At 54.0% G+C, this 12,325-nt stretch overlaps 1 protein-coding gene across 4 annotated transcripts in view; it reads left to right on the forward strand.

Moving 5' to 3' along the window:
- The window catches only part of LOC115523343 (myosin VIIA and Rab interacting protein), a 373,872-nt gene that overhangs the window by 279,936 nt on the left and 81,611 nt on the right, over positions 1-12,325 (forward strand). For all 4 annotated transcript variants that reach the window (XM_030329285.1, XM_030329288.1, XM_030329290.1 and 1 more), the window contains exons 5-8: positions 250-330; positions 4,155-4,252; positions 4,472-4,552; positions 6,849-6,992. In XM_030329285.1, coding sequence (XP_030185145.1) covers positions 250-330; positions 4,155-4,252; positions 4,472-4,552; positions 6,849-6,992 — 404 coding nt within the window. The remainder of the gene's footprint in view (positions 1-249; positions 331-4,154; positions 4,253-4,471; positions 4,553-6,848; positions 6,993-12,325) is intronic.

The raw sequence follows: 12,325 nt of genomic DNA on the forward strand, positions 1-12,325 counted from the left end.
CCAAAGAAGGTACCGGAAGAAAGCTAGGGGAGGCAGCAACGTTACACCACGAATCAGTGTGAGAAGAAAAGGGTGACTGGTCCCAAACCGTAGCATTATTATAAAACCCAGCGGTTCCCTAAACCTGTTTGCAAAGCTGGCTTAATCAGAGTGGGTACGGGTGACCTGCCAGTTCTGTGACCGTGCACCTGTGCTCCCTGGGGACCTGTGATAATCCTATTCTCTGTCCCGCTTTCTCCCTCCCTGTAGGAGGAAGCTTTTTCGAGGCAAACCTGGAGAATGAAGGAAGTGTGTCAGGCAGTGATTCAACATTTTATAGACAGTCTGAAGGTGAGTTTGCCTAAGAGTTTATAGCTAACGGGAAGTTGGAGGGCTAGGAACACCTTCAGACCCCATCAGGGTCTCCCGGTTGCACTGTAACCGCTGGACACAACTGCTTGTGGCTGTGTGTGAGTCTCTACGGGCATTCTTGTTGTTGCCACTTGTGTGACTCCATCGTCGAAATTGGTGAGTATACACAAGGCGTGGCCTAAAGAAACGCATTTGCTACCCCACCCCTGGGTACCTCACATCACCTGGTGAGTCAGAGCTCCAATACCATCTTCCGGAGTTGGAATATAATAATGAATACACCCGCGTAGCTCATATTAAAATATTCTTGCAGGGGTGCCTGGGTGGCTTCGTAAGTTGAACGTCTAACTCTCGGTTTTGGCTCAGGTCATGATCTCACAGTCCGTGAGCTCGAGCCCCGCATCCGGCTCTGTGCTGACAATGCGGAGCCTGCTTGGGATTCTCTCTCTCCCTCTCTCTCTCTCTGCTTCTCTCTCTCTCAAAATAAATAGATAAACATTTAAAAATAATAATAAAATAAAAATATTCTTCTAAAGAATGTGTCATTTCCTGATTCACTTCTCCTTTTTTTATACCAATATAATAGTCCCCTTAGAGCACAAGTTAAACGCCAAACTTCTGGTTTCAAATAAAACCTTCTCCACTATTTCACCTCCTTCTCCTGAGTGCTGGACCTTGAGAGCCTCCTGAGTCCCAGCTTCTGGTGCCCTGCAGCTGCTCTCCGTTCTCTCCTCTGGGTGCCTTCCCAGGAAGGTCCCATCCTCCCCCATCCTTGCCGCCTGGAACCTCTCCACGGGGTACCTTACACCCCTGTGCCCCCCGCACACCTCCATTCACTGCTGAGGCTGAAATGCCCGGCGCTCATTTCAGCCCAGAGATCTAAACTCACATTTCCAAAGCTTGATTATTAGGCCCTGTGAACCCTACAGTGATCTGAACCTCAACCCATCCTAATCAAGGGCCTCAGCTGCCTAGCTCCACCGGCAAGAGTTCCCTTTCCCTCAGCCCCCCTCCCTGCTACTTCACCCCAGCCACTCAAGTTCCTGTCAGCTCTGTTTCCAATTCTGTCCTTCAATTTCTATCCTGATATTCTGACATCCATGGCCTGAGCACCTCCTGCCCACAATTCCCTGGTATTGATATTGCCTTCAGTGACCGTTCATATCCACCAGGGTCCTCCAGAGAAGCAGAACCGGTAGGACATATGCGCGCGCGCGCACACACACACACACACACACACACAGATTTATTTTATTTTATTTTATTTTATTTTATTTTATTTTATTTTATTTTATTTTATTTTAGGGACTTGGCTCACACACAGTTGTGGGGCCTGGTAAGCCTGAAGTCTACAGTCTAGGTCAGTAGGTGGGAGACTCAGAAGTCCATGCTTCCGTCTTGAGACAGGCTTTCTTCTCTCGGAAACCTCAGTTGGTACCCTTAAGGCCTTTGCTCTCAACAGCTTGGATGACGCCCACCCACGTTACCTAAAGGGCAATGCCCTTCGCTTCAGGTCAACTACTGTAGATGCTAACCACATCCACAAAATACCTTCATAACCCCAGTTTGATTAAATAACTGGGTACAGTAGCCTAGCCAGGTTGATGCCTAAAACTGACCACCCCGTTGTCTGCTGGCCTTCTGAGCTTAGGTCAGTCTGCCTCTGGCTTCTTCTCCTTCCTCTACGCCCCCCAGCAGTCTTTCCCTCTGTGGCGCCGACCTGAACCTTCACTTTCAAGCTAAACCATCTTCAGTGCTCCATTTCCTCCTCCTCTGGAAGTCATGACCGCAGCATCCAGAGCCTTTGGGTTATGGCTCCAGGCTCGTACTTGCGCGGGACCTGTGGAGCTGGGTAGTGATCCCCGCCACCCAGTAGCCTGGGAAGCACACAAGAGCGTGGACTTGGTTTGTCTCTCAAGGCATCATGGGGCCCCTCACCGAACTAGCAAGAGCTTACAAGCACTTCTTCTGTGACAAATATATTGGCTAGTATCTTGAAGAAGACACATGGGAAATTCAGTGTCCTCCAGGGAGTACTGGGTGTCATGACAACCTCAATCTTGTAGCCTGTTCATATGGAGACATTAGGGAACATACATGTTCAGTCGGGCACCCTGAGGTGCGCAGAGCCTCGACCTGGGTCGCCCCGATCCGGGTGTCTTGTATCATCATAGTCAGCTTACAATGGACCCGTCAGCCGGCTGGATCGCTCTGAGCTTGACTGGCTTGGCTTTAGAGATTTACTCATGTCTGCCAGATGCCAATCTGGGTCCACGTTTGTGTCTTTAGGAGCCTAAGAAGCTTGAATTAAGTTTTTTTGATTGATTAATGAGTGAGTTGATGTATTTACACCTAGTCTCGCTCTACAAAGGATTTGAGGCAGCTTTCAGGAGGTTTGCGTGTGTTAAATAATGCATGAGGAGGAGATTATAAATGGAAACAGGAAGTTGAAATCCGGGCAAAGGAGACATAGGCACGCAGCCCTTGCAGACCTGTGTTCTTGTGCCTGGTGTGAATCAGGTTTCCGGGCTGAACTAAGGGAGGGATGATAGAAATTCGCACTTTCAAGTAAGAAGAAGAAATCTAGCTTCTGGGGAAGCGGAACTCTTCCAATCACTTAGATCCAAAAAGAATTTGGTTGGGGCACCCAAATGGCTCAGTTGGTTGAGGGTCTGACTCTTGATTTAGTGTCAGGTCAACCCCCCAGGGTTCCAGGACCAAGCCCTACATTGGACTCCATGCTGAATGTGGAGCCTGCTTGAGATTCTCTCCCTCTCTCTTTCTCTCTCTCTCTCTCTCCCTCTCTCTTTCTCTCTCTCTCTCTTTCTCTCTCTCTCTCCAAAATAAAAAAAAAAAATTAAAGAATTTTGTCACCTGCAAAAGTCCTTTGACATGGGGACATTTCTATCCACCCGTTGCCATTTGCAAACAATATGCCATTTGCAAAAAATACGCTTGCTAAAAATAACGATAGCATTAGACTTTAAATCACGTTAGCTTGTATTTGTCTCGCTTTTGTGGTTAAAATCGAGGGCTTTGGAGACAGTCTGGATCCCAACTTCATCTCTCTTCCTGTCTCCCTGAGTTACCTTGGCCAAGTTGCTTGACCTCTCTGTGCTTCAGTTCTCTTGTCTGTCAGATGGCACCTACTCAGTGGATTCTTGTAGAGATTAACTGTGGCCGTGGATGTGACACTCAGTCTGGGGCCAGCAGGTGGTTGAGCTCGGTGAACTTGGTCAGAGTTGTTAGTGATAGACTTGGTTTAGAAGAACCAGTATTTCCTTACATGGAGTCCTTCTGTGCAGTTATCCGTAAGCCACTCTGTGTGTCGGGAGCCATGCTCAGTGTTAGGCCACAAGAGGGACCGTGTGATCCAGTCGTGCTCTCTGAGAATGACCTGTGGGGGGAGGGACAGTCTTTCTGGCCCCACGGGAAGGAACTGCAGAACCTCAGATGGACATCCAGCCAAGGTGGGTGGACAGAAGGGATCTAGACAGGAGGATTTTCAGAGGAGGAACGCTTGGGCCAAGGCTTGGGGTCCCCAGAAACCAGCTCAGTTACAGAGCAGGGACCAGAGGAAGGAAGCCCAAGATATGGGGATCATAAAGGGAGAGATAATAACTCTGCAGCGATTCTGTTGTGGCTGGAGTCGAGGGTGAGTGGGAACCACTAGGGGCCAGGGTGAAGGGTGGGGAACTTATCACCGGGCCCCTGCAAGACTTAAACAGAAGCAGTAAAGCGGAACCATCATTTTACCTGTCTTTCCCTTTCCGAAAGTGGTCTGTGTTCTGTTTCCTGTCTAGGACACAGCATGATGGACACATTGGCTGTCGCCCTGCGGGTGGCTGAAGAGGCCATCGAGGAGGCAATTTCCAAAGCAGAAGCCTACGGGGACAGTCTGGTACGACGCCCTTCTCCTCCCTGCGGGGAGGTGCGGGTCAAGGTCCTGGCCGCCAGGACGAAGTATAGGTTGTCAGCAAACCGGCCTCATGGTGTCTGTCCTTGACTAGGGCCGGGCCCACCCTCCCTCTGCCTCTGGGGTCCGAACTCCCAAGAAAGTGATTGCCGGGTCCCCCGACCCACCCACAGCATGCGGACCTTCTCTTCCCTCCCTCCGCAGGACAAGCAGAATGAGGCCAGTTACCTGCGGGACCACAAGGAGGAGCTGACGGACGAACTGGCCACGACCATCCTGCAGAAGGTAGGTAGACCCTGGCCTCCCGCACTGCAGTTCGGCACCCTGGCCCAGACCAGGGCCTCTGGCCGGCTGAGGCGCACCCGTGGGTACCATTGTTGCCTTGGGCGCCGTTTCTGTGCCTTGTCACTGTCCCCTCTTGTGCTCTGGGGGCCAGTGCGAAAGGATTTGCATTGCCCGGCAAAACGTAAGCAGAGGGGTCGAATATGGTTGCCTTTATGGATGGAGCTAGCAGGTGGGGAGCCAGGAACTCAGCACGGAGCAGGTTACTCACTGTCTTCCCGTGCCCTGGGCCTCCCACGAGTGTGTGTGTGCACGTGTGTGCGTGTGTATACGTGTGTCCTCTTCTCACATCTCTCAAATAGTCTCTTGCTGAAGAAAACTTGCAGTCACCCCCTGCTACCTCTATGCCCTAAACTGTCCCTTACGTGGTGTGTCAGTTTCTGACACTGTCTACTCAGAGTTAGCACAGACCTCACAAGCCAAGGGCTCAGCCCCACTAGAGTGCCCCCACTCCAGGTACCAGTGAAGTTTCAGGTACGCCCAAGTTACTGCACTCCTGTCCAGCCTACTACACATTCAGGGATTCCCGTGACTGCCCTCGGGTCGGATGATTTCCATAAAACTCAGCAAAGCGCTGTACTTCCAATTACTGGCTTATCATAAAGGAGACAAATGAACAGCCAGATGAAGAGATACAGAGGGTAACAAGCCCTGTGTAGGAGGGGTGTGCAGACCTCCATGCCCTCTCCGCCCGCCACACTCACTCCCAGCACATCAGTGGATGCACCAGTCAGGTGCACAGAGTTCCTCCCTCGCCCCGAGGGAGGCTGAAGGTGGGACTGAAAGTCCCATGGTTCACATGGTTGGCTTTTCTGGCCACCAGCCTCCATCTGTATAGTGGTCTGGCTCATCACCTCATTAGCCTAACAACGACGCTCCAAGCTTTGTGCCAGGAACCAGGGTCAAAGGCCACACATACGTTTTATCATACCGCAGTCTCTTTCTCACGCGTGCATCTGCAGTGACCCCATCTCAAGCCATGGGTTGGGATCTAGTCCGTGCAATGTGTTCGTTCTGGGGCCGGACTGAAGGCACTTCAGCTACACAGCCAGGACAGAAGCACGGGAGAGCAAGAGGAAACAGTGGTCTGACACCTGTCGCTACCCACTCCCTCCTCACCCGTCATTGGCCAAAGCAAGGCGCACAGTCAGCCACAGCCAAGGTGGGAAGTATATTCTCCCTGTCCTGGGAGCGATGAGGAGTCACCCAACAAAGGACTGCATGCGGGGAGCGATGAGCACGTTTGGTCGTCCCTTTTGGTCACAAAATCCATGTCCCTTATGCCGTGCACACTCACTCCACCCAGAGACCCCCAAGCGTCCCATCCCACCCACAGCTCAAAGTACGTTCAACCCAGATTCGGCTGCTTCTAAGCTGGAGACCTATGAACCAAGCAAACAAGTCACGGGTCGAACACACCCTGTGGGGGCACAGACGGCTGGTACAGGACTCTGGAGATGGGGGTACACCTCCATCCGGCCCTGGTCTGCCCGAGGGCGTGGCACATCAGTTCATCACTCCCCCTGGCTCTCGGCCTCCCGCTTTCTCATCCTGTCTGGTCTACAAAGACATTGAAGGATACACTCAGATCAGTGGCTCAGCCGTTTTCTCAGCTGCTTCCTGCCTACAAGAGGTTGGGAGCCCAGACACCACTGTATAAATGGACTCATTATATCCAAATGGCTGTGCCCCACGTAGCAAGCAGTACAAACGAGCAGAAGCCTTCCCTGACGGCTCTTGGTACCTGCCCACTTCACAGACTCTGCCAGCACTTCCTAAAACCAGGATTTATAGCCAGAGACTCTGGGTTTGAGATGCAGCTCCAGTATTCATGAGCTCTATGGCCTTAACTGATAACTTAACCTCGCCGAGCCCGTTTCCTCATCCGTAAAATGGGAAGAGTTATAGAACATAGCCCTGAGAATTATTTCGATGATTAAATGAGGTAGACCATATACAGTGCCTGGCATGTGCTGGCCCTTAATAAATAGAAGTTGTCAGCATCACAAAAGGATTATTTATAAACCGCAAAGTGCTGTAGAATGTTTAGGGCTGTAGTTGTGTCGTTTTTACCCTAAGGCAGATCTCGAACAGGCTGGTATTCTGTTGAAACTAAGCCCTTAAATGTGGCTAAAAGAAAGTGGCTAAAAAAATCCCAGAGGTGGCCCCAGTTGCTCCACCCAGCACCCAAAGGCCTTGCCAGTAACTTGCCCCCTTGTGTCACCCACTTCCTCCCCAGATCATAAGAAAACAGAAGAACAAAGGCGAGCAGCAAATGGGAGAAGAGACAGAGTGGTCACAGCCCCAGAGCTGCAGTGCAGAGGCCGCTGACGAGGGGACCGCAGCCCCCCCGGGAGGCCCCCGAGCTCCCTCCACCCTCTGGGTGAGTCCCAGGCCCCCCCTCCCATGCAGATGTCCTGCATCAGGCACAGGTCAGAGCCGTTGTCCCCATGGACGTGGGGCTGCCACGCCCAACCATCTGTAGTTGACTGGTGTGCCAAGGGTTCCTGAAGGGGGGACGGGGTGAGGAACAGAGAAAGTGTCGGGGGGGTGGGCGGCCTGGGAGGGGACAGAGGGAGGAAACACAGTCGGGCTCCTAAGGAATATGGAGGCAGGTTTTCACGCAGAGACCAATTTAGGAAGAACAAAGGTGTCAGTAAGCATGCTCCTTCTGGAAAGAGTTGTACTGGCCCTGTGAAAAGAACACCTGTATGAGGGCCACGTGTGTCCTTACAACTTCCGCCCCTTGCCTTAGTGGACCTGAGAGGTGACCGTGAGAAAATTGCCACCAAAGTGGCCACGGCCACATCTGGACACGGCTGGGAAGTCGGGAAGGAAGGGGCTCCGGCCTTTCTGCCTGTCACCTTGAAATTAAGCCAAGGGCCGAATCACAAGGCACGGTGGCCTTCCTGGGACCCAAGGGTCTGGGCCTGCTGATGTCTCTGGTGGAGCCACCAAGCCTGTAAAATCCTTCACTGGTTTAAGCGGCCCCACGGGGGACACGGGGGCTGCTGGGAAGGACGGAGGCTAAGGCTGCAGAGCCGGGCCTTCCGGGTGGAGATTCAGCCCGAAACACAGGGACTGGTTGGCAGGGCTCGTGTTCTAGAAGCTGTCGGCGCCCACGGACCTGGCAGGGGGAAGGGACGGGGCAGCACACAGGCGCTGTGCCGAACTGGGCAGTCGGACGTGGGAAGAGCGATGCCAAGCCTGTACCCTGCCCCTCCGTGGGGTCAAGGGTCGAGAAAAGGGCGTGCACACCAGCTGCGTGGTCGGCGTGCAACTCCGGAAGTGATGCTCCGTGGCCTCACCAGCCACCAGATGCATGGGGGGTGACGAGAGGCACCTTGATGGCTTTGTCAGAGCTTTAACGTCACTGATTTATTGGCAGAACCTTCCCTTGCCAACATGCTGTCAGCTTGACTGCTGTTCGTTGTGTGTGCTCCTCCACAAAATAAGCAGGAGACCCGATCCCAGCCCTCCGGGACTCAATAACCTGCTTAGCAAAGCAGGACCGGGATACGAGTCAGTGCACGGTGACAGGCACTCGGTTGAAAGGTCGAGACCAGAGATGGATTTGGGGTTCAGAGAAGGGAGAGGCACACGACCTTCGAATAGCCTGTCATGCAGATGTTTTGCTAAGTGGTCCCTGCCCTCGCGGGCTCAGGCTGCGTGCACAGCATCACCCTGCTTTCCGGGGGTCTTTCTGAAGGAAACTCGAAGCGTCAGGTTTGGGGGTCTCCAGGAGGTGCAGATCTCCACAGCACCCCAGACCTGGCCGCGAGCTGAGGGGCCAGAGGCAAGCCCGGGGGGCTTGGGCGCTCTGCCTCTGGCACTTCTGGGCATGAGAGTCTGGAGTTGCCCTTAACCGTGACCTTGAGCAGCTGTTTAGTAACTGTCTGTAAAATAGGGATAATAAGAGAAATACAAGGGGACAGACTCTAGTCACTGTCTAGTCACTGTCGTCAAGAGGAGCCAAGAAGATGGCAGGAACAGAGTACTGAGGCAGGTGAAAGCTTGGCTAGGGGGCCGGTCAGGGAAAGCCCTTCCTAGGAGGTCACCTGAGACTAAGGTTTGAGAGACTTGGGAGCAGTGAGAGGAAGAGCATTCCCACAGGAGGAACAGCATGCACGGAGGCTCAGAGCAGGAAGGAACTTAATGTGTTCAAGGACTAGACTAGAACAGTAACCAAATGAGACGTGGCTACTGGCCACTTTGCATGGAGATGGCATTCCCCAAATGATAGGTATTGTTCTTCTTCTTATCACCTTATTTCTACATTTCAGAACTGAGGCCACAGTATCATCAAGGGACCCCTGCGAGTTGTGAGCTGAACCCGCCATGCCTTGGTCAGCTAGGGCAGCGGCTGTCAGTGGGTCACTGATCAGCCTGCTCCAACTCACCGTCCCCCCACCCCATTCTCCCCCAGCCCAGCCCCTGCCTCGTGTCCTCCCGGGTGCCCGCTCCCCACCCCTCCCCCTGCAGCCAGAAGGCATCATCTTGCTTCTCTGCTGCTGTCTCAGCTCACCCGCTGGATGCCTCTGGCCACTCACTGCGTGTTGGGCCATCCTGTTTTTTCTTCAGGGGAGGCCGGAAGCTCCCCTCCCCGCCCTGACCCTGTGCTGCCTCCCCAGGGCAGGGGAGAGACTCACTCCCCGGAAACACTCCTCCAACGCTCCCTGGTCACGTCAGGTGCCCGCAGCTCTGCACAGTAACTAACGGATGCAGACAGACTTGGGAGTCATCATAGAAAATGTAACTAATAAATAGCAGTAATTGAGGGATTGTCGGACATCTATAGGAATAGCATACGGCCAATAGTTTTCCCTTACATAGGCTTTAAACTCACAGGGTGTTCCCACGCATTATTTCATTCGATTCACGCGAGAGCACCCGTTATCACCCCCATTTTACGGGGCGGTAAACTGAGGCCGACCTAGTCCGAGCCACTGAAACGAAGTTGGGGGAGGAGGCAGGGCCAGAATCCAGGTCTCCTGGCTCCGAGCGTTTCCTCTGCTCTGCCCTGCTCCCGTCTCCTGGCTTATTGGATGCGAACTGCCTGTTTCCCCGCCAGGTGTTCCGGGGGACGCCCCCCCCGTGTTCATAGCGCAGCCTAGAAATGATATTCCTGTCCCCTCACAGAGACTGGAGACACTCTGCGTGTCAGCAGACACGTGGGACGGCGGGCGCTGGAATGAGCCAGAACGCAGCGGCCCCAGCTTTCCACAGCGGGGCCGCAAAGTGCTTCACGCACACCCCCCAGTCAAGCACTGGCCGAAAGCAGCCCTGAAGCTGCCCGGGGGGGCCCCCTGCGCCGCCCCTCGGCCGGCTGGAGACACTCTAGCCCAGCTGGGACGCAGGCAGGCGGCGGGCACAGGTCAGAGTCGCACGGGACTCCCGTTGCTACGTCGAAGCTTCTCAGGGGTCCTTTTCTCACCAGAAGGTCTGTCTGGCCCAACGCCTGACCTCTGCACAGCACAATTGTCATTTTGGCTCCCACATCAAGGCAGACAAAGCTGACGCATTTCTTACTTACTTTTCCCGAGGCAAATGGCAGAGTATGATTTGTTTCCAGATTTCGACATAGACCAAGGCCTAATGGAAGTCTCTCGGATCGAGTACCTCTTGAATCTCTTTCATGCAGTGCTTTGGAAGCTGTGTCCACCTGACCCAGGGCTTGCATCCACCTGTGGGAGAGGGGGTGGCAGGGGGTCCTTGAGGCTGTAGTTTGGGAACACCCCATAAAGGACATTGTTACACCTTCTTGCATCACACTTTAACCACCCAGGTCATAGGGCTTGGCAGGAGTGTGGGCACCTTACCGAGGGGATAAGATCACGAGCTGGCTGCTATCACTGACAACTTCATCTTTAATTTTGATGGGGGGTTTTAAAATTATTTTTAGTGTTTTATTTATTTTTGTGAGAGAGAGAGAGAGAGAGAGAGAGAGAGAAAGAGAGTGCAAGCGGGGAAGAGGCAGAAAGCGAGGGAGACACAGAATCCGAAGCAGGCTCCAGGCTCTGAGCTGCCAGCCCGGAGCCCGACGCGGGGCTCGAGCTCACGGACCGCGAGATCATGACTTAAGCGGAAGTCGGTCGCTTCAGCGACTGAGCCACCCAGGTGCCCCGTGAATTTTGATGTTTGATCAAAGAAGTCCTCTGCTGGTCTCTCCCTGTGAGTTGTGCCCGTACTGTGATCTGCAATATGTAAACAGCGTATTTTTGTCAACAACAGCAGGCAGAGAGACACGAATGCTCCGTCTTTCTCCAACCACACTGTACTCATGGGAGCGGCCCCGAACGGAGCAGCCTGAATCTGGAAGTGAAGGGAAATCCGGCATGCAGCCGTAGCGGCCTCTAGCATCAGCCCCCGGTTGTCACTGGCCACGCGTGTTCTGGCGTTGGGCCAGCTCGGCATCAGGCACGTGGCGGGGGTTTCTCGGATACGGGGCCGTGGCCACCTGATGGCAGGATGTTGATCTGTGGGGACTCAGTCATGGCCCGGACTTGGGCGCTTCCCCTCTGGCTTCCGGGATACCCGTGAAGGAAGGAGAACATGTGGATTAAGGTCTCAGCAAAACGCCGCGATCCACACCCTCGCGAACAACCATTTGTAGCTCCTGGCTTGGTTTAAAGACAGCAGTGTGATTAGAGCTTTGCGAAAACGTCTGGAAGGAGAGCCTGTGCCTTACCCAGCCCTCGGTGATAAGAACCCTTCGAGTCTTGATTAGCTGACTGTTCGGAAAGGCATAAGCCAAGTGCTGGCTGTGCGGGGACAGAGAAGCCTGCATCCCTCCTCTGCCTGAGTTGCCGTCTCATTTGGCCGCAACCACATTAACAAACCAACAGGACGAGCTGGCCGGCCGAGGCCCCCAAGAGGGCCTGCAGGAAAGGGCCCCTGACCCACCACTTTCCACCATGTTTCATGCCTTCCTCCCTCTGTCCCTGTCTCCGGCCTGTTGCCTTCCTCTCTTGCCTTCAGACTTCCATGTGACGCTACACCTGGGGCTTAACCCCTGGATAGACCGCAGCCTGACTTCCCTTGGTCAGGACCCCAAGCCCTTGCCCTCTGACCGGCACCATGGCAGGGCCAGCCTGGGGCCTCAGGCGGTGACACACCCAGGGGACGAGGGTCAGCTTCTCCAAATGCTTGCCCTTGAGGGCTAAGCTGGTGCTTTCTGCCGGCCCCTGGCCTGCACTTGGCCCCGCTCCCCTGCCGTGAAAGAGTCTGTGCCAGCACCACATCCGGAGTGAGAGCCTAAGGGGGACTTACCCTGGCCAAGGCCACCACATTGCACAGCCATTCACCTAGAACCCGGGCCGAGCGGCACCCCCTGGGTTGTGCAGCCTGGTGACTGCTGATGAGGCCGTGTGGGGAGGGGACAGCAGCGCATGCGGGTCAAGGAGCAGGCACTCGTTTGCCCACCTCAGGGCTCTCTTACCCCTCACCATGAGGCAGGGATGCGGGTATTATTGAACCCATTTTATAGATAAGTAAACTGAGGCAAACGCTTTACCATAAACTGCCTGAGGTCCCACAGCCTGTGATTGGTGGGGCTGGGAGATGAACACCTTTCTCCTGTTCCAAAGCCTTTGATCTAGCTTCTTCCTCTATAGAATGAGATCAGCAGACTCAGTGACCTCCAAGTCCTGGGGCTGTGCTCTCCAATACGGTGGCCACAAGACCCAAGTGACCGTTGAAATTTAAATTAGTTAAAAT

Source organism: Lynx canadensis, chromosome C2 (assembly GCF_007474595.2).
Source record: "Lynx canadensis isolate LIC74 chromosome C2, mLynCan4.pri.v2, whole genome shotgun sequence".
Lineage (NCBI taxonomy): Eukaryota > Metazoa > Chordata > Mammalia > Carnivora > Felidae > Lynx > Lynx canadensis.